Source organism: Lytechinus variegatus, chromosome 2, assembly GCF_018143015.1.
Source record: "Lytechinus variegatus isolate NC3 chromosome 2, Lvar_3.0, whole genome shotgun sequence".
NCBI classification, from domain to species: Eukaryota; Metazoa; Echinodermata; class Echinoidea; order Temnopleuroida; family Toxopneustidae; genus Lytechinus; species Lytechinus variegatus.
This window is the reverse complement of record NC_054741.1, coordinates 12821408-12843420: the sequence shown is the minus strand read 5'-3', so window position 1 is coordinate 12843420 and position 22013 is coordinate 12821408. Positions and strand designations below refer to the sequence as shown.

The 22013-nt window shown below is 35.1% G+C and overlaps 1 protein-coding gene across 2 annotated transcripts in view; it reads left to right on the top strand.

Annotated features, from left to right (window-relative positions):
- Nucleotides 1-21646, top strand: part of LOC121407356 (kinesin-like protein KIFC3) — a 31372-nt gene extending 9726 nt beyond the window's left edge. For both annotated transcript variants that reach the window (XM_041598402.1, XM_041598401.1), the window contains exons 5-21: nt 2180-2268; nt 3034-3226; nt 5362-5669; nt 6191-6337; nt 8230-8356; nt 8838-9091; nt 9344-9544; nt 10408-10587; nt 11732-12010; nt 12473-12766; nt 13363-13467; nt 13933-14060; nt 14402-14519; nt 14952-15081; nt 16563-16766; nt 17665-17843; nt 19163-21646. In XM_041598402.1, the coding sequence (XP_041454336.1) occupies nt 2180-2268; nt 3034-3226; nt 5362-5669; nt 6191-6337; nt 8230-8356; nt 8838-9091; nt 9344-9544; nt 10408-10587; nt 11732-12010; nt 12473-12766; nt 13363-13467; nt 13933-14060; nt 14402-14519; nt 14952-15081; nt 16563-16766; nt 17665-17843; nt 19163-19249 (3023 nt within the window). In that variant the 3' untranslated portion in view covers nt 19250-21646. The remainder of the gene's footprint in view (nt 1-2179; nt 2269-3033; nt 3227-5361; nt 5670-6190; nt 6338-8229; nt 8357-8837; nt 9092-9343; nt 9545-10407; nt 10588-11731; nt 12011-12472; nt 12767-13362; nt 13468-13932; nt 14061-14401; nt 14520-14951; nt 15082-16562; nt 16767-17664; nt 17844-19162) is intronic.
- The last annotated feature ends 367 nt before the right edge of the window (nt 21647-22013 follow it).

Here is a 22013-nt window from a genome sequence, read left to right as displayed (position 1 = left end):
CCTAGCCTATATACAATGCACATTTACAAAATATTAAGTGATTTATGTAAAAAAAAATTTTAGGCTTATCTCAAGCATTGATAAAGGTTTGATTATGTAAATCATATGAGTATCTTGATTGATTTCTTTGTTTTTAATCTGAATTATACATTTTAGGATATTTTAGCCCACTCCAATTAATGTTTTGATTTTCTTGGAAGAGAATCAATTTAATAAAAAATAAAATGCACATGTATATATTTACAGTATATTTTACATGTCTCTTCATCAGAAAGCCTTAAAGATTATTTATATCCTGATAATTTTAAGCCCATTTTATGCTTGAGAAATAGTTCATACCAAAAAATGGGATAACAGTTATTTCAGTTATGCTAAGGATTCCAACCAAAATGAGTTAAAATGAAAAATCCTAAATTCTATCCAAAATGTTAATATAATGGAATAGTGACCAACCTCTTTTTTTTGGGGGGGGGCAGGGGGTGCGATTCATCATTTCACAAAATTTATCAAAGAGAGTATCTATAATCTGTTTAACTAGAAAGGAATAATCAGCGTTTTCAGTCATATTTAGCATATCAATATGCAGTTATAGGCATTTTAATTCAATATTGTATGGGGTCACAATGGTATTTACTGTATATACCGTATGTACTTGTAGACATTATTAATTGCATTGTATGGTTGTGTACTCTCTCTTGCTGCCCAAATTTTGACATTAATTTCCCCTGGACCCTGTAATACAATCCACCATGTACACCATGTTACAATCAATTTTAAATATTAAATGGTTGCAGCTCTGTACTGTATGTTACCCTCTATATTGATTCTGCTGAGTACATGTACAGAGGTGCCAACTAGTACTGATTTTCAGTATTTAGTACTGAAAAATGAGAAGAATACTGATAGTTTCATGCAAAATACTGATTTCTAAGTTTCAGTTTTATGTGTTGTCCTATGGCATTTCTTCGGAAATACTGATTTCCTCACCAAAATACTGATTTTCTACTTTTAAAATACTGAAATGCTCTTGTTCAAGTTGGCAGCTCTGCATGTACGAGTGGGGGAGAGAGGGAGAGAGAGAGATATACCAGAGTTGTTAATAGAGTATTATATGAGTGCATTCTTGCATGGACTAATTAAAAATACAATGGGTAACACTGTTAGGTGGGACTGATTATTATTTGTACTAGAAAGAAATTCAGAACCACTCCTTTATGTCAGATACCGGGTACACATAAATATTATAAAGTCATAAAATAAATCTAATATTCTAAAGATGTGAAAAAAATTATTTTCTTTAAAGGTGAAAGGGGTACCTTTTTAAGATTGTTAACTACTTTTTCCAAGGATGTCTCATATTTGCTCTGAAAACTAATTATGAATAAAAACATACACCCATGTAACGAGGCATGAAATACAAACATGCTTGAACCCTTTTCATTGTGCCATGGTCCATAGGAAACCACCAGAGTGCAACCGCTCAATTTCATTTTCATAATTCTTCCGCATACTTTCATATTGTTTAGTCAATGCCAATGATTTTGGATGAATTGCAGTATTATATTGGTGGTGTTTGTCTGTCTCTAATGAATATGATGATCTGTTATGGAGTTTGATGTATCTGATTTCTGAGGATCTGTTAGAATTTAAGAGCTAACATTGTGATTGTGATAGTCCTGGGCGATATGTCTTTTTTGTATAATATCCTTTGTAAGTATTTTCACTAGATTACCATCATAGAATTAGAACGATTGTTTTAGGTAATGCTGCCATTTGCTTGAAAAGTATATTAATGTATTTTTTTCTTTTTAGTATCACATTATGTACAGTCAGATGACCTTTTAACCAGGCAGCATTGTTTCATGTGTTCATGTATTGTATTTATTGAATTATTAAAGTGAGACTATGAAACTATTCCAATATAAAACATACTAATTCTAAACAAAATTAAAGATAAGTTTATTTTATACATGAAATTTGGTCAGAAGCATCTTGATTGCCTTACCGATTGGAGGATTTCCAAAGCATTAGATTTCTTGACATCCAAATATAAATATATATAATAACTCGGTTATTTATTGTTAGTTAAATTGTTTTAGTAAAATATGAGTGTTCCTGTCACCTGACTGACACCTTGATTTGATACATGTCTCATGTCTTTTATCTATGTTGTCTCTAGCGATGGTGTCCGATGTGGATGTTCAGGCTCTACGAAAGGAATTGAGACAAACTCATCAGCAACGAGAAGAACTTCTACTCAAAGTCAAGGTATTTAAAGGGGACGTTTATCCCAGCATCAACTATTATTACATAGAAGTATAAAAATGAGAGTAAATATATAAATTAAGTTTTGACCCAAACTCATCAAATTATAATTAATTGTGTGACACCACATGTAAGTTTAAGCTGTTGCTCTGAACGTTATGTGATTTAAATTTCGTCGCCCATATTCTGAACTTTTTATTTAAACTCTGATCTGAAGTTTGGGTTTAACTTCTTGTATGGCGAGCAAACTTTGACTACAATCTCTTTAATACAGTAAAAGTTAAATTTCTAAGCTTATTTGACACTTAAATCAATCATAATTGTATGGAAATATTAATAACCATTATATACATGAGCAAAAGAGAAAAAAATAAAAATAAAAGAACAATAAGGAACAATGTCAAGTTTTTTTTACATTTTAAACTTCATTATAATATAACCATAATTTTAGCATGGAGTTTAGACCATGGACTAGATTAAACTAGACTCCAGAGTACTGGCTCTTGAATCCTCATCTTTAATAGTGGACTGAAAAATTGTTCATCATTCAATATTTCGAAAAAAAAAAAACCCACAAACATGTATAAACTATTAGTGGGACACTGACAGCTGATTCAGACTGCTGAATGGTATATAATGACAAGTCTCCCTAATCCAACTTCACTCTCAGGTGAAAGTTGCATTAAAAGAAGATAGATGGATATTGATCTGAATGAGAATATTGGTGAAATAACAAGTTCAAACCTGTCATCTTTGATCTTTGGATAGAATTTTCGGGAGAGTTCCCAACAATTCCAGGCCAGCTATGAGAAGGAGAAAGCCAACAAGTGGCAACAGATCAAGATTTTACGCAAGAGTCACGAAGCTCATATGCAAGAGAAACATCAACTCATAGACAGTCTTCAGGATATCATTAGAGACCAGGAAAATAGGATTCTTGAATTGGAAGGAGGTGAAACAGGTGAGAATTAAATAGTTTATTTCAATTAAAGTACTTTTTGTCTCGCCCACCAGAGGTGAAGGCGAGACTTAGGGATCCAAATGTCGTCCATCCGTCACAAATCTAATAATGACACATAACTCCGCAACCGTAAGTCACTTTTCAACCAAACTTGGATTGTAGATGGACTTGAGGGATCTGCATGTTATGCTGCAGTCGGAGGTCACATGATAAGGTCAAATGTCATTTTCAGGTCAACGTTAAAGTTTACATGCAAGACTCTCCTATGACAACTAACTCCGTATCCGTAAGTTGCTTTTCAACCAAACTTGAGTGGTAGATGGACTTGGGGGACCTGCATATTATGCTGTAGTCGGAGGTCACATGATAAGGTTAAAGGTCAATTTCAGGTCAACGTTAAAGTTTACATGCAAGACTCTCTTATGACACCTAACTCCGCAACCATAAGTCACTTTTCAACCAAACTTGGATGGTAGATGGACTTGGGGGACCTGCATGTGATGCTGCAGTCGGAGGTCACATGATAAGGTTAAAGGTCAATTTCAGGTCAACGTTAAAGTTTACATGCAAGACTCTCTTATGACACCTAACTCCGCAACCATAAGTCACTTTTCAACCAAACTTGGATGGTAGATGGACTTGGGGGACCTGCATGTGATGCTGCAGTCGGAGGTCACATGGTTAGGTCAAAGGTCATTTTCAGGTCAATGATATAGTTTACATGCAAGACTGTCTTATGACACCTAACTCTGCAACCGTAAGTCACTTTTCAACAAAACTTGGATGGTAAATGAACTTAGGCAACCTGCATGTTTTGCTGCAGTGGGAGGTCACATGGTATTAAGGTCAAAGGTCATTTTCAGGTCAACGTTAAAGTTTACATGCAAGACTCTCCTATGACAACTAACTCCGTATCCGTAAGTCGCTTTTCAACCAAACTTTAGTGGTAGATGGACTTGGGGGACCTGCATGTGATGCTGCAGTCGGAGGTCACATGATAAGGTTAAAGGTCAATTTCAGGTCAACGTTAAAGTTTACATGCAAGACTCTCTTATGACACCTAACTCCGCAACCATAAGTCACTTTTCAACCAAACTTGGATGGTAGATGGACTTGGGGGACCTGCATGTGATGCTGCAGTTGGAGGTCACATGGTTAATTCAAAGGTCATTTTCAGGTCAATGATATAGTTTACATGCAAGACTTTCTTATGACACCTAACTCTGCAACCATAAGTCACTTTTCAACAAAACTTGGATGGTAGATGAACTTAGGCGACCTGCATGTTTTGCTGCAGTGGGAGGTCACATGGTATTAAGGTCAAAGGTCATTTTCAGGTCAACATTAAAGTTCACGTGCAAGGCTCTTATTACAAGTGTTATTCCATCCCAGTCATTTCACATTGAAGTTTCGATACAATTCTGTTGCGTGCCCTCGCAAATCACGATATTTCTGGTTAATTTCATAAGTGGGCGAGACACAAAATCGCTTTTGCCTTGTCTTAAGGCAGATTGTCCTCTAAAAAGCCAATTACACAGAAAGTGCTGTCAGGCTGTATCCATCACCAAATACTCATAAATTGATAAGAATTTGTTTAGGCTTTAAGTACACGACCATTGTTTCCTTGTTCATACCCTCAGACCCATTTTGGGGTAAATTCTCGAAGTTCTGCGAATGTGCAGTATGATCTGAGAAGCAGATAAGGTGCGCACTTTCAAAATCTTGTAGTTCATCTGGCTCACAGCCCAAGCCCTCTGCAGCATCCGTGTGTCTGTGCGTAACATATTTTCAGGGAATTCATGAATAGAAGTACCTGTAATTTTCTTTTCCTTGCAACGTTGGAGAATTCCTTTCAAAAGCTCTCATAATTTGAAAAAGTGCATGTACCTCCTTTGAGTCAGTATTCTTGCAGGGATATCATAGGTAGTTTGCTCTCACACTGACAAACAATATCTTGTATTTTGTGATCAGGGTAGATTTCCCTGTCAGAAAATACCTAGTATTTTTTGGTTGTCAAATTAGTCTGAAAGCATGCAGTGGGACCTGTAGTACATGTAGGGCCCATGCTTTGTCGCTTAGTCTTGATACATTTTAAAGGCAGGTTGGTTTGATCTCATGCCATTGCTACTTTGTAGGAGGTACATCAACTCACTCACAAAGCATCTCAAGTCGATTGGAAGAGCTCATTGATGCCCTTGGCGAGCAGCAAAGTCAGGTGGCCGAAGCGAGAGAGAAACAGTTCACCGCCGAGGAGGCCTTGAGGCTGATGCAACAGAATGGGCATGGTGGAGGCGGGGACCCTCATCACCCCAGCCCTCGGGACGATGAGGATGATGATCATAAAGCGGTGAGGGGTAAACATAGCAACCAAGCATTAGAGTCGGGGCTGAGGCAGCAGCTGGAGGAGGCTAATAATATGATCAAACAGATGCAAGAGGAGCAGGTGAGATGAATGATTGGAGTTAGAGATGTGATTGATCTGATTAATCACAAATATGGAAGTACAAGTTGTGATTGATCTAATCAATCTCAAATATGGAAGTACAAGTTGTGATTGGTCTAAATCAATCTTAAATATGGAAGTACAAGTTGTGATTGATCTAATCAATCTTAAATATGGAAGTACAAGTTGTGATTGGTCTGATCAATCTAAAATATGGAAGTACAAGTTTTGAGTGATCTAAGCAAACACCCAAATATGGAAGTACAAGTGGTGATTTATTTAATCAATCACGAATATGGAAGTACAATCTGTGATTTATCTAATCATTTTATATATGGAAGAACAAATTATGATCGGTCTGATCATTCTCAAATATGGAAGTATAAATTGTGATTGATCTAATCACTTTCAAATATAGAAATAATTGGGTAGTCAAGTTATTGGATTCTGTACTAAGTCATTTTACTTGTTTGTCTTTAATGCTTGAAACATCTTCATTTTGAACGCTTTTGCTTTTACAGAAGCAGCTCAGTGGGGTTACGGATTATGAGAAGGAGGTGGAGCAGTTGAAGGAAGAGGTTGGTAAACTAAAAGATGATTGCTCCAGATATAAGAAGGAGGCTCAACACCAGGAGCAAGTCAGGAGGAGGGAGTCCAAGTCACTCAAGGTTTGTAAATATTACAAGTGTGAATGGGAAGCCCAATGGAACAAGCTTGGATGAGTTGACTCATTAATACAAACCAGTGGATTCATTAATAAACTTAAAAATATAGCATGTTGTAATAAAAGCGTGCCTTTATTACTTGATGCTTTCTCTGTATACATGTTGAATTACCCATACTTGAGGATGAAATATGCCTAAACCATGAAACCATAGATTCAAAACCACCTTTGTGAATTAAGGCCCTGATGTCCAGGCTATGTCCTTCTTGGTCAGTGCTAAGACCCAAACATTTCCACAAGGATGTATCCTCTCTGACCTCACCTTTGACTGCATCTATTGTTGGCATTATTGATTAGTTCCCTGTCCCAACTCAACACTCCTCAATCCATCTATTGTTTGGAATGACATACTGTTGAAGGGCTATTGATTGGACTTGAGCCTTTGGGCTTCCTTTGTACGGTTTATGCCCCTATGGGATCAGTATGTTTCCATGTGCAGTGATGGTGTTGATGAGAGTTGAAGTGCTCTTAGACCATTATGGTGTGCTTTAAGGTAAGAAAGGATTAACTAGATGGGATTAAAGAGAGAGAAAGTGAGAGAAGGTTGTTGAAGATAGAGGGTGGGTGGGGTATAGAGATTATTTGAGGGTGCCTTCATATGTTTTATTTGGTTTATGCATTTATATGGAGAGGGAGAGAGATAGGGTGGAAAGAGTTGATGTGCAACAAAAACAAGAATATACATATATAGTCAATGGAATACATGTAAAACTGTTGATCTGTATTTAAAAGTATATTACTATGTAAATGACCAAGAAAGCACATGACAAAACATGCATTATTACGGTCAGAAAATGCTGCAGATTTTGAAAAAAAAATATTTCATTTCAATTTGATTTAATTAAGTTTTAGTTCAAGATTATTCATATAGGCTAAAAATATTCTTTACAATAGTTTCATGTTTAGGTTCATCGTAGTCTTATACATTATGAAACTGTACAACTTATCCAAGTGTTAATTCAATTTGACAATTGCATTATCTTGAAATTCCATTATACCCCCAATTATGTAACTTGAATAATGAGGGGAAATTAATCTCGCAATTGTCTAAAAAGGTATAAACAGACAGGAAAACTATATGTGCATAATCATTTGTTAAAGTTAAATATTACACAGATTAAAAACATTGGTCATATTGTACCAAAACAAAATTAGTAATTCAATATATAAGTAAAGTATTATTTGAATGTACCAGTGCCCATAGAGTAGGGAATTAAGGATTCTGAGTTATTCATTTTTGTCATCATTCAGTTCAGTTTTTGTTCTCTGTTTTGAAACATAATGTAAACAAAGTTCATTCATACATTAAGAGAAGTCAGAATAGTTTTTAGAAATTCAAAATCAAATCTTGCAGAATAATTTTTTTTTTTCATTAATTTTATGTTTCCCTTACTTTATCTCTGAATGATAGTGGAGCCAGATTAGTTTCTGTGCAAATCGTTTCTGACAGACTGTGGTGTTTTTTGTTTGTACTCTGCCATGCATTAATGATTCACTCAGAATGTACTCTCAAATCCTAGAATAGATTTCTGTCTCACATATCAAATTTATAATAACAGCATTCATAATTATTGTATCTATCTCGTGAAAATGATTTTCAATTATGGGGGATTCTCTGTATATGCAACTGCTTATTAATCTAATGAAGATATGCCTGTAAAACGAGACTCAATTTATTTAATTCACTCAGTTTATTTGTAATAAAAACATATTTGTGATTGTGGGATCTTTCTCAGAAATTCTAAAATTATTTTTTTTAAATCTGGGATGCAATGCAATTGCTTATTAATTGAATAAAAACGTCTATTATTTAGGCTCATTTTATTAATTTTACAGCAATCAGAGATTGAGAAGCAGCAGCTTCAGAAACAGATGACCAGATTACAGGCAGAGATGGCCGATAAGATGAAAGAATTAGACGCATTATCAGCTAAACAGTCGGATGCTGTGAATCAATCAGCTGGTAGGTATTTCATCCCCTTTTCCCTTCTTTTCAATTTGTCTTATTTTTTCTTATTTTACTCCTTTTCTCTATGAGGGGTCCCCTTCACAACTTCTGCTTCTTCTTTGTCCCAAACCTACCATGCTATATTGCCTTTTGTCAATTATTGTAAAATATTGTTTGATTGATTTTTTTACATGAACTTGAACTTTTGCCCCAATCATTTTGACATGTATGCTTGTCCTTTTCTGTTATATATTTTGTAAAGTAATGAATGTCTAGATTTGAATTTCAAAATCAAAATAAAATCAATTTGAGAATAAATTTGAATATGCATTTTAGATATGACGTGTACAAGTATGGCAATAAATGCTACATGTATCAACATTACCACCCGTTTCATCTTCCTCATGCAATTCACATGAGGGTTTATAGTTACCATCAGTGGTCATAGGATGTTTTCATATGTCACCTGATGTTTTCATATGATGTCACATGACAGGTATGGTTGAAGACATGGAAAGGATGAAGGATGAGATGAAGAAACAGATCCGAGACTTGGAGTCCCAGCTGAGAGAGAAAGAGATTGAGCTAAGAGAGAAGGAGAACCAGATTGCTGAATTAGAGGCTTATAAAGACAAAGCACAGATACTGGAAGTAGAGGTCTCGAAGCTGAACAATGAACTCTTTGATACAAAACAGTCATCAGATACGGCTCTTATGGCATCTAAGGATGGACATCTCAAAGAAATTAAGGTAAGAGTTGCTCTCATTTCCAACAATAAATTGTTTTTCATCCATTTTAAATAACTGGTTTACTTTCGTACCTAGTATAAATATATATTTTGTTGGTATGTTATTGATTAAAAAACACACATTAAGCTTCATTTGTACATTTGTTGATTTTTTTTACTTCACTGATTGAATTAAAGCTTGAAAATGTATCAATGTATTATGTTTTCTTGTTCTTACCATCTCATTTTTTGTTCTCAATATCACATACAACAGAAATTGCAAGCTGCCAATAAGTCCAGCGCTAAGCGGATCAAGGAGCTTGAAGAGAAACTTGCTAAGGAGTCAGAGAATCTCCTGGACTCTGCTAAGAAGCAGCTCCAGGCTCAAGAATCCCTGGAGAAGGAGCTGAATGTGAAGAGTAGTGAACTGGAGAGAGTCCGGGAGGAGTATGAAGAATTGAAAGCCAATCCCAAGGTTTGTATTAAGTAGAATTATATATACCACATAGTTTCATGATGAAAGTTTGAAAGTAGTACAGAAGTAGTGAAAGTTGTGATATGAAAAGTTGTTGTAATGGCAGTAGTTAAAGTAATCATAGTAAGTTAAAGTAGTCATAGTAGCATAAGTAAAATTAGTTGTAATGGTAGTAGTAGCAGCAATGTTAGAATAATGATTCTGATATCTATCAGAAATGGTATCTACCAATTTGTGAGTTCAAGTTTGGTGTTAGCGTTGGAAGCACAATATAAGATTTTCTTTCCTAAATCCATTATCTACTATGATTTTTATATACACACAAAAAAAACTGATTCAAACTATATTATTAATGGCACAACACTTTGTTAGGTTCATCCTTGGGCCAAATTTATTCCAATTATTGTGCTATACTAATGTAAAAATTGACACAATACCAACTCCAAGCTTGAAATCACCCACTGTAATATTGTTGAACAAGCCAATGAAAAGTTGTAATCGTTCGATGAAAAATTGATTAATTGATAAAACAAAAATTGACCTTTGATTGATTACAAGTTGTTTCTTGATTTATTCTCCATTCATTTAAAAAAAATTCTTTGTGTGACTAATTAATATACAAACTTGTCATTTCCCAAAACACAATTCACTTTCAGTTTCAGAATTTCTTTCCAGAATTCCACAACACAAGTAGTTTCAATACCATACTTTATCTGCATTACTTATTTTGTAATTATCTCTGTTATGGTTTGAATATGTTTTTGTGTCATTATTACCTTGTAAATGCATTGCAATTCGGCCTTAGCTGCCATGTTGTCTTGTTGATTTTTATTAATAAACCATTTATCTATTTTAATCTTTAGATTGTTGAGGTTGAAAAACGAGTGGAGGTGGAATCTGAGGACGCTAAACGAGCCTTGCTACAGTTCAAACTGCAAAATAATAAACTTAAGAAAGATTTAAGTTCTCTGAAAGAAACCCATGCAGACACTGAGAAACAACTGGAAGACTCCAAGAATGAGGTTGATTCAATCGTACAAAAGGTAAGTTTCACTAATTTGACTTGTCTTACATACCTTATTTTCATTTTGTTTAATGCGTGTGTCTTGCAAAATTTTTACAATTTTCATTTATTTGGGATGTTTTTGAGACTTTATCCACATATTGTAAAGTTAGGCATGTGATTATTGTCTGATAGTGTAATATACATTTACAAAAGTCTCTATCTGGGGGTGTTTCATGAAAGGACTTGTCGGATAAAACGTGTCGGACGTTTTATCCGACAAGTCCCACTTCATCCAACAGTTACCATAGTAACAGTACCTCTCAGCCAATCAACATCAGAGAAAGATGTCAGATTTGACAACTTGTCAGATGAAAATGTTGATGAAACGCCCCCCAGGTCTCTATTACTTTTAGCCAGTTTTTTGCACTGATGGCACATAGTGGTGATTCATTACTTTATTTGACCTTCAAATCGTGCATTATAAAGGAATAAATACAAACAAGCATCTTTTCCTTTAGAATCCTCTAGTTTATTCATGCAGGCATACAATGGGGAATTGAAAAAATTGCTGTAAAGCCAATGGACGTGACTTTGTTAAGTTCGGTTTTAACGGTGCACTTTGCCATTTATTTTACAATCATGTCTTTCGCAAATTGTTTTCATGTCCTATGAAAATCACACTTCACTGTACCACTGGGTTTTATTGGGATAAAGCAAGGTTAGTCATAAGGTTCATAAGGTGAATTTATTGTCTAAATATAGTCCATGGAAATGTGCATTTTAATTGTGGTATTTTGATCATTGTTTACATAAAAAAAGAATATGTGTATATTATTGGTGTATAGTTAAACATTGATGCATATGTTATTGTTAAATAGGCAAGTATAAGCATTTCGTAGCATAGATAAGTATTAAGTGCATGTATGGAATTTTGAGGATTTGTGTAAATTTGTGTGAATTATTTAAATTGTTCCAGAGCTACCAAGTCTCACGCATTATGCGTTAGACTCAAGCATTTTGGACTCTTGTTCATCCCCTCAAATCTCTGTCTCACGCAACTATCACAGCCTATCCCCATATACATTGTACACAATGTCTGTGATCTCACTCAGATTCACAGAAAATCTCACACATAGCTGGTCTTTGAACTTGGCATCTCTGTTGTTCTGTATTTGTTCCAGCTTGAAGAAAGAGAGCAAGAGATGGCTGAAGTTCAGCAACAGATGGAGGAGGAGATGAAATGTTTAGAAGAGACCAAGGATGAAGAGATCCAACGCACCAAACAAATGGCAGAACAGGAGACCAGTTTCATCTTTCAGAAATACTCCTTGATGAGGACCAGGTTTAATCAACTGAGACCTGGACTACTGATGATAGCCCAGGAATATCAGCAGCTCAGGTCCATGTGTAGCCAGTTCCCTCTCATGCTTAGTAAGGCCATCGAAGACACTAAGAATGAGGTCAGTTAATTAATAATTTGTCATCAATAACAATTATAACATTATGCTTTTATATACCGATAAAAACATTGTAATTGTAATGTTATCTCTAAGCGCTTTACAGATATTTTAATAAGGTCATTGGATCCTGGCATGCTCGCACACAATTGTGAGGACTATCTCCATACCCTTGGGAGCGTTCCAATAAGAGTTCAAGACTTGATTGCGAGGCATATAGCTTGGGCTATCGCATCCTTCCAGGTATCCATTTAAAACCTTGGTAGAGAATGGCAAATGAAACTGAGAGATATCGAAATGGTCAGCATTGAAATATTAGTTTAAAATTTTCTTTGGTTGTCTTTGCATTTATTTTCTACTAATCCACATCATGTTTCAACCACTGATTCTTAGAAATTGTTTCTCCGTCAAAACATAAATCATGCAGTGTTGAATAGTGAATTGACATCTTTATATCCCTTACAGATTGGTGCAAAACTCTCCAAGGTTGCCAAGCACAATGAAGAACTCCACAAGAAATACCAGAAGGAACTCCTGCTGCGTAAGAAGTATCACAACGAACTCATCGACCTGAAGGGGAATATTCGCGTCTTCGCTCGCGTTCGCCCTCTCATCAAAGAAGATGGAGGAGGTGCGAATGCCAAGTCTGTGGTCACATTCGACGAGGATGATGATGGTCTTTTGAATTTGGTCAACAAGGGGAGATTGTCTACATTTGAGGTGGATAAAGTATTTAACATGGCATCTACTCAGGAAGAGGTAAGCACTCTATTCATTTGGTGTACCAACCCTTGTTCTACTTCTCAGATAGTCTTGATATCACATGGGCTACACCCATTTGGTCTACTATTAATTGATCTATATTGCCTTTGTATTACATTAGACTTGGTGTAATACCCACTTAGTGTAATCCTCATTTTGTCCTTTGCCAACTTTGTCTAATATCCACTTTGTCTTATTATTTTGCACCTATAAAATGAAAATTTGATTACTCAATAGTTCAATATACTAATTCGTGTTAGAACAAATGTATTTTGAAAGAAATGTTTTACTTTTAAATGGCAATTAGACCAAATGTTTAGTAGACCAGCTGGCTGTAGCCTCACCACACCTCTTTACAGTATTTGGCCCTTTTCAGTATCATTTAAAAATAGCCCAAATTTTGGACCATCAATTATCTCTTTCTTTTTTTTTATTTGATGAACTGAATGATAATGAATATTATGTATTATTGTAATTCATTGTTGATAAATTTATTTCCTGACTTTGTTTTGTCTGTTACATTTCATTGCTCCTTGCTCGATAGTATTAATTTGAGATTGTTTTAAAGTCAAATCATCATTCCTCCTTTGCAGGTGTTTAAAGAGGTTCAACCATTGATCATCTCAAGCGTCGATGGTTACAATGTATGCATCTTTGCTTATGGACAAACAGGGTCAGGGAAAACATTCACAATGCAGGTAAGTTCATTCATATAGTAAGTGATTGAATTACCAAATAATTTCATACACTTAAAACTTTGCAACATCCTTCCGAATGGACTTTGAATAGATAGATATTGTAAAAGGACTACAAATACATTTCAAATTCTTTATTTTCCCAAAGCTTTTAAAATATGGTAAAAATTGCTAATCAGTACTTTGTTAATTTTTCAACCAACCAAAACATTTTCGTATGTGATACAAGGAGACAAAGTCCAAGGCTAAGTACTATTTTAGGCCACTGCCAGTGTTCAGGGACAAGGCCAAGGCTAAGTACTGAAACCATAGCTAAGGGCCCAAGAACAAGACTTTGCCCTCTAAATTGTCCTCAAAGCCAAGGCTACCCTCTGTAAACACAAAATTGATGTGAATAAACATTAGTGTACATCTAAGTATTCCTGAAATAGAAATGTTTAGAATTTTATTGCCATTTATCTGTCACAGGGACCATCAAAGAATCCCGGAATCAACCAGCGTGCTCTCAAGTTACTATTTGAAGACACAGCATCACGCTCAGATTATTCTTTTACCATCACTGTGTCTGTCATGGAGATCTATAATGAAATGCTCAGGTAGGCTTATATATGTTATCCATGTGATAATATACATCCACTAAATTGTTTTTAAAAGCAAATGTAAATCAGCAGCCTTAGTAGCACCAGCTCAAGTTCTCAACTACTCGATTTTGACCAGCATTATGCAGTATTCTGAACTTTCAGTCTTGTAATGTAGGAATGAATACACCCTAATTCACTGCTGAATAATTTTCGCCACAATGCCAAAAGGAAGAATAATTTTCAGGAAAGTCTTATATCATACAGTCATACATACAGACTTTAAAGATTTCCCCTGAAATAGAAGTCTCAGCTTAGTTGTACTTTGAACTGTAAATCTTTTCTTTTCTATTCATTAGGGACCTTTTGAGTGATGATCCGTCCAACAAGTTGGATGTGAAAATGTCAACAGAGGGCGGGCTTTATGTTCCTGGACTCACAGAGGTTGAAGTCAGCTCCGTCGCAGATATCAATAGGGTGAGGTTTCTCTCCATTTTCTGCTCTGTTCTTCTCTATACCAAGCTTTAATTTTCCAGAAAATCTGAGGAACACATGTTTGTATGAATCACTTTTCAAATCTACAAAACATGGCAAAATCAGCATAAGAGCTTTACTTTTCAACATTATATATTGTCTGTTGTAACTTTTTTCTTGTTTGTTTCCAAAAGATGATAAGGAATAATTTTAAAAGTCTGATGTGATACAATCTGTCAGTTCATCTTAGAATGAATGAAACTTTGAAAAGGAATTCCCTTTAGAGTTACAAAAGCTTAAGATGGAACTTCAAGAGGAATTTAGTAAACCTCATTTAATTAATGAAGCAAAATGATCCAAAGGAATATGATTGAACATACATGTATAATTGTAATAATTTAAACGATTTGATTGATTTACTGAAACCATTTTCAGGTATTTGCAACTGGTCACAAGAATCGTGCCACAGCAAGCACAGACATGAATGAACACAGCTCAAGATCACATGCATTACTGTGTGTTAATATCATTGGAAAGAACAAAGCATCCGGGAAGCGAACAATAGGTAAGTTAGAATAATCCCTGCTGTCTGTGACTTTCCCTGACTTCTGTGAGTTCATGAAGATGTGTTAGTAAGTAAACAGAGAACCAATTCATCTAGTCCTCTCCAAGGGCCTTGGGCTGGATAATACAGCTTTCCAATTGATCATAGAGTTGATGTATATCGTCGGCGTTCATCCGAACCGTCGTCAATTTTGGTTAAAAAAAATTGATTTTGAGATTATTGCAGAAAATGAATGCCCTATTCATAACTGAATTTCTAGGCAGCAATTTATTTTAGTTTCTGAGATATGAGGGGATTTTCAGGGCATTGCCCTACGAATTTGTAATAATGCACAAATCCCATTGGAAATGTGAACTGTAGCACAGCGATACAACGTTTTGACCGACTGCGATTTCAATGCGTGCTGTCAACCAAACTGTCGTATCGGCCATCTGCATTGCATTGACTTTGCACATGAAAAGTGCCCATTGAAATCGCCGTCAGGGTTGTGTTCACTATGGCATTTTTGTACAGGGGAAATCTAAACCACTCAAACCGAACTTACAAGCATGGAGCTCTTTTGCAATATTTTCTATGATCCTTGGTTCTCTGAAATGGGGTTTGCACTGTCATATGTGGATATGACGGTTCGGATGACCACGGACGAAATAATGATCAGTAAATCAATTGCAATTATCAAATTATTATCATTCAAAAAGTTTTAGGTAATGAGGTCAGAGCTCTGTTTGCATCAATTTCTAAATAGAAATGACCAATCAAGATCAATTTCTAAATACGAATGACCAATTAAGATCATCGTTGCATGCACACTCTGTTTAAAAAGTGTGGTTCTATCTCATTTGCAATTCATCACAAACCCTTGTGTGATGGAGCCCTGGAATGAGTGGGAAAGACGGAGAGAGAGTCACGAAGCAGGAAGATGTTAAAGAGTAACCATACATATATTATAAAAGAGAACATAATATTAGACATGGAATGGTTGTAGGCATTATATTACATTATGCATACACAAGTTTAAAGGGATTGTTTAAATTTAGTAAGGATCTAAATATTTTTTCCCCTTGCAGCTCATCTTGGTATCATAATTGCAAACCTTTAGGTTGGACAGGAATTACCAGTACCTGATATTTTGAAACTAATTGGTTGCTTATTTGCTGCGGTTATAATGACTATAGTTATAAGCATCGTTATGTACGCTTGAGTTAACACTGCAGTTTATGGAAGAAACATATTCATTCCTATACATATTGCAAATTATGAAATGGTGCTTGCAGAATAAAATTCTCAGGGGTTTTCTCTTGAAACATTGCATGCACTGAATGCATGTAGGGCCCTCAGATCAGATTTTTGCAGACCACTTCAAAGTTAAATAATCAGTATTTTTAAGTGTTCATGGGAAGTCTGCTATAAGTCAAGTGTTGACATCAATTATTTGAATATTTGCACCCCACTAATTTTTTTTTCCTCTCTCAATTGTCCAGGTAAACTCAACTTGGTAGATTTGGCTGGTTCAGAACGAGTCAATAAATCAGGATCTGGTACAGACACCCAACGGTTGAAGGAAGCTCAAAGCATCAATAAATCCCTGTCGGCTCTGGGTGATGTCATCCAAGCCCTGAGAGCTAAACAGGGCCATATACCATACAGGAACTCTAAACTCACTTATCTTCTGCAGGAATCTTTAGGTGAGTTCTCCATTTATTACTTGCAATAGGCACTTAAAGAATTGTGATGCAATATGGAGTCTTGCTAGCATTGTTTCCTTATCTTGCATCATGTTTGCATGCTCACTTGAAATTTTGTGAAGACACAGTGTAAAATACCAACACCCTCAATGCAGTTGGTCAGGATCAGGAGCCAGTACATGTAGCAAGGTAGAGCCACTGGGTTACATTTTCAAGTTTCATGCTGTATGCTCCCAGAGTTACGGGGATATAATTAACACATCAAGGATGTGCATCTGAGGCAGATGTGTAACTTGGAAGAATGCATTGAAGATTTGAGAGGATGATTGATTTGCCCAGAATTGTGGGAAAAATGAGGTGATGCAAAGATTGAGAGAGGCTGTCTAGTATATGTACAAAATAGCAGTCTATTCAAAATTAATTTATCACAGAAGTTATGTCACAAATCTAAAGCCCCATGATACCTCAGGTCCTTGACCAGTATCAGCTGGAGGCATGATCAATATTGGGGTGTGTTTCTTCAAACAACTAGATATTTTAACTGACTAATTTGCTTTGAGCCAATCAGATGCATCAGTGGAAAATGTCATGATCAAACCTATTTGCAGTGTTTACAATGAAGCATTTGTTTATAAATATCAGCATGTGTCAATGTGTCCATAAGGAGTTCCACTATTTTCAATGGCTTTTTCTTGTTTGTTTTCATGTTATCAAAGAACTTGAAATTTTATGTTTAGAACACAGATGAACATGGAAATTTCCATTTTAAATATTGGAAAACTGGGGACTTTAGATTAGAACAACTGATAACAGACTAAATGATGGTGAAAAAAAGGTTTACGGAAACAGAGTGACAAAATTCCAGCTCTCTAAAGACTTCGTCTGTATGTATTTTCAGGTGGAGACAGTAAGACATTGATGGTAGTCCAGGTTTCTCCCGTCTCAAAGAACTCTGGAGAATCTCACTGTAGTCTTAGCTTTGCTCAAAGGGTACGAAGTGTGGAGCTGGGAGCAGCAAGTAAGAGAACAGACACAGCTGAAGTAGCTGCGCTCAAGGATAGGCTTTCGCAATATGAGGTAAGGTCATTTCTAAGATTATAAACTATTAGACATCTTTTCTGACTGATTAGGCCTAAATGAAATATGTATGTTTGCCGCAAGAGGAAAAATTATTAGCCTTTGGGGGAAAGTGAAAGGAAAGGAAAGTTGTTACTTGAAATAAAAATAGAAGTCACTATATTTACTATATGTACAAATGTCAAAATCACTCTGTCCTATGTAATTGGCAATTTGTTACTTAGATGTTTTTTTATTTATCCTATTATTAGTAATAATAATAATGGTAATAATAATACGCAAAAATATCACAGCACTTACAATAGTCAGAAATAAAATATGAATATAAATCTTAAGTAACAAAAAAGTATAGAACTATATACATTAAATTGCATCAACTATTGGTGTTCTCAGCTACACCAGATGAGGCCTGGTGGCCCCTTGCTTGCTGCTTTGTTCACTAACAATTTAACCCTATCTAGGCCGGGGTATTTTGGGAGTTCATATTGCCGGGGAGGGGGGCCTGCTTGAGATCTCGGTCGTTGACCGTGCGATCATGCCGCAAATTGACACGCGGGTTGCCTTGGACAAAATCTACAAAATTGTATAGTAATTAATTTCATGTGAATCGCTATGAAGTAATTATGCTAATTTATGTCTAAATAAAGCTCTAAAATGAAATAATTTTTGGTATAGAAACTCTTTGTGGTGTTCTTAGCAAGTGTACATGAAAAAAATAACAATATCAAATCATTTTCTTATGTATGATATTGTTTTTTGCAATTTCTTATGTATTTCTTTGGGTTTTTTTTACTTTTTGTTTTTCATTGTTTTTTCAATGAAATTTGTTTGGGACTCATCTGAGATCATAAAAAGTATAAAATAAATTCATTAAGACCAGCAAAATTAAAAATAATCATCTATGAATTTTGGTTGAAAACACAATTTGCATTGACTTTGTACACAAAATCACGTTTTTGAACCATTTTTATCTGACATGCACTTACATAATGTTGCATAATTTCGGAACCACGTACCCGGGCGACGCAAAATTGGTCTCAAAAGTTGCGCAAGACTTGAAAGTAAAAAGTCAGTGAGCGGCGCAGTAAAAAAAATTCGCATGGCGAAAATATTGCGTGATTCGTTGAGGGGGGCCTCTGAGGCCCCCCCGGCCTAGATAGGGTTAAGGGAAAGCCTGGTCATCACATCATTTACAGAAGCTCTATCAATATTGATATTGTTTTTGAGATATAAACTTTCAAAGGGTGTATATGGTGATGAAGCAAATATTACCAATTAGAAGGGTAAAATTTTATTAATTTTTGTGCTTCTTTTTCCAGGATGTTCCGACATCAGCATCGTATTCCACCCCTGCCAGGTCAAAGACTCCTACATCAAAAACGCCAAGAGCGACACCAAGACGGTGATCAATGAATACCATACACCTCATCATTAGCATCGTATTCCATCCCTGCCAGAATAAAGATTCCAACATCGAAAACACCAAGGGCGATACCAAGACGGGGATAGATGATTTCCATACACCTCATCATTAGCATCGTATTCCATTCCTGCCAGGTCAAATTCTCCTACATCTAAAACACCAAGGGCGACACCAAGATGGTTGTCGATGAATTCTATTCACCTCAGCATCAGCATTTAACTTCAATTGGTGATAAATGGCTGTGACGAGATACAAATGTTCTCTGTATAGTTTGTCTTGTTTCTATTTCATCTGAAATAAATTAAACATAAAAAGAATTAATGCAACTCTACTATGATGAATCCACTTCAAATTGGTTCATTCATCACTAGAGACATCTCCATGTAACTAAACAATGATTCTTGCAACAATATAATCAGCAACTCTTCTGATTTCTCAATCAAATTTAAAAATATACACAATTTTAGGAGGAAAACACAAAAATTATTTCATTATGTTCATCAATGTACACATTTCCATGGCATCCAACCAATGATTCTTGCAACAATATCATCAGCAACTCTTCTTAATTTTCTCAATCAACTTGCATAAATACATACCGTATTATGATGAAATCATAACAAATTTTTTTTCTGATATGTTACATGTATTTAAGAGTCTTTGTTTCAAATAGTTTTTGTTTACTTTTATGATCTGTTCCTCTTATATATTTCATGTCCACACTCCAGTGTGATTATTTCCATGATGAAAAAGAATTAAAAAGAAACACATATTATCGAATTATGTCATTTTGCTATTCAATTTACACATCTTCATAGTAACCAATCATTGATTCTTGCAGCAATTGTATTAACAACTCTTCTCAATGTATTAATTAATATGAATAAATGATAGCCGTCTTAAGAGCAAAACATTAAAAACTTCATTTAGGAACTCTGTGCTTAAGAGAATCTGAAGGAGTGAACTGAAGTGCTTCATTTCAGATATATATATTCCATATTTCATGATCACTTTGACCTATAGAAGAACAGAAATGGTCACACTAACATTTTGTCAATTTTGACAAGATATTGATCTTTAAATCAAATTATCCCATTTGTTCATGTACACTGTATTATTTCCACTCATAGGTACAAACATCTCATGTATGGTTTCTCTCTCTCTCTTCCAACTGGTGTATACGTTTCGAATCATGTTGTGTATGAAATATACGTGTAAAACATCTCATATGAAGTCATCCCTTCTGTTTTATCTATGACCTTGGCCTTGTCACACTAAGGTTTGCAAGTGATTGCAAATATGAAATAACCATTCCGATCCGTCACTCATCTCATGCGCATGCAACCATGATCTTGATTGGTCATTGACATTTTGTTATTGATTGCGAGGCTTTGCACCACAGGGTTCAGATTGATCACATCTGGGCCATATAATATGGATAATTACAAGTGATATTTGCAATCGATTGCAACTTTTCTTTTACATGGTTTACAATAGACATATGGTCACACTATTATGTGCAATTGAATGCAGTTTTTATGTAACAAGGCCCTGATATCATTAGAATGAATAGGATAATTTTGTGATTCTCAAAAGGGTTGGTTTAAAAGGAATTAATGCCTTTTGTGGTATCGAACAAATATTGATTCATGATGTTGATAATTAGTGATGAGTCTGATTTCTATGTATTGAAAAGTATTTATGGCTATGAAAATCATGCTCTGCACTGTCTACTGTCTTTGGTCACAATTTGTAATGAATGGTTAACATATGGTTCTTCAATATCTTGAGTCACTTTCATTATATATATATGTAACAATTGCCTGGCTGGCATTATATTAATAGTATTTTATATGTACATTGTAGATCTTATATTTTTAATGTTTTTATTGATATCATGAATGTAAAGGAAGTTAGCAATTTTCTATTTATGTGAATAAGTGTGTGCTGTTACATGTACTATAGAAAATAATATATATATGCCTCAAAATGTGATTGTTGCTGGGCTTATGTAACCAAGTCTGTTTCAGGAATTATTAATTTATGCCTTTCAAATTATTGAGAATATTTTCCTTTGTAAATCATTCAAGTTGGCTGAATCAAGAAATACTTAAAAGACATATTGACCAGTAATGACACAGACTGTTCACTGTAATTCACCATTGTGTGATTCAGAATTAAGGTTAAGAACTTACTTAAGGTCTAACTTAACTGGCTCTCTTCAAATGGGCAACAACTTTAAATTCACCATTACAAAGTTTAAAAAAATGAATGTATGTGTAACATGAGTGAAACTTAATGATAATTATGATATTTTATTTGATCTCGACTTATGGGAAGAGTACACAAATGTAAAACTTATTAAAGTGTATTGCAAATATTTAATGAAAATATGAAATATGCCCATTACACAAGTATAATATTATGCCTTTCATATCGTATTCATTGCGTTGCCAATCAAGCGGTAATAAGGATCAGTGTAATATACATGCACACAGCCTGTATTCAGGAAAGACACAATATACTGCATAGGAAATGGATACTACTACATTACCATTTGGATAAAGGTTTTTGGCATTGACATTGCACCAACACCTAAGAGGCTGAAGTCATAGCCTTGTATGAGTTGGTGATCTGCAGCCGGCGCATCTCTTGACAACTCCGTTTACACATATTCCAATATCTTCTGATCGAGGCGCTATGAAATTAGGATGTACCGGTATGCATAAGGTCATAAAGTAAAGCCA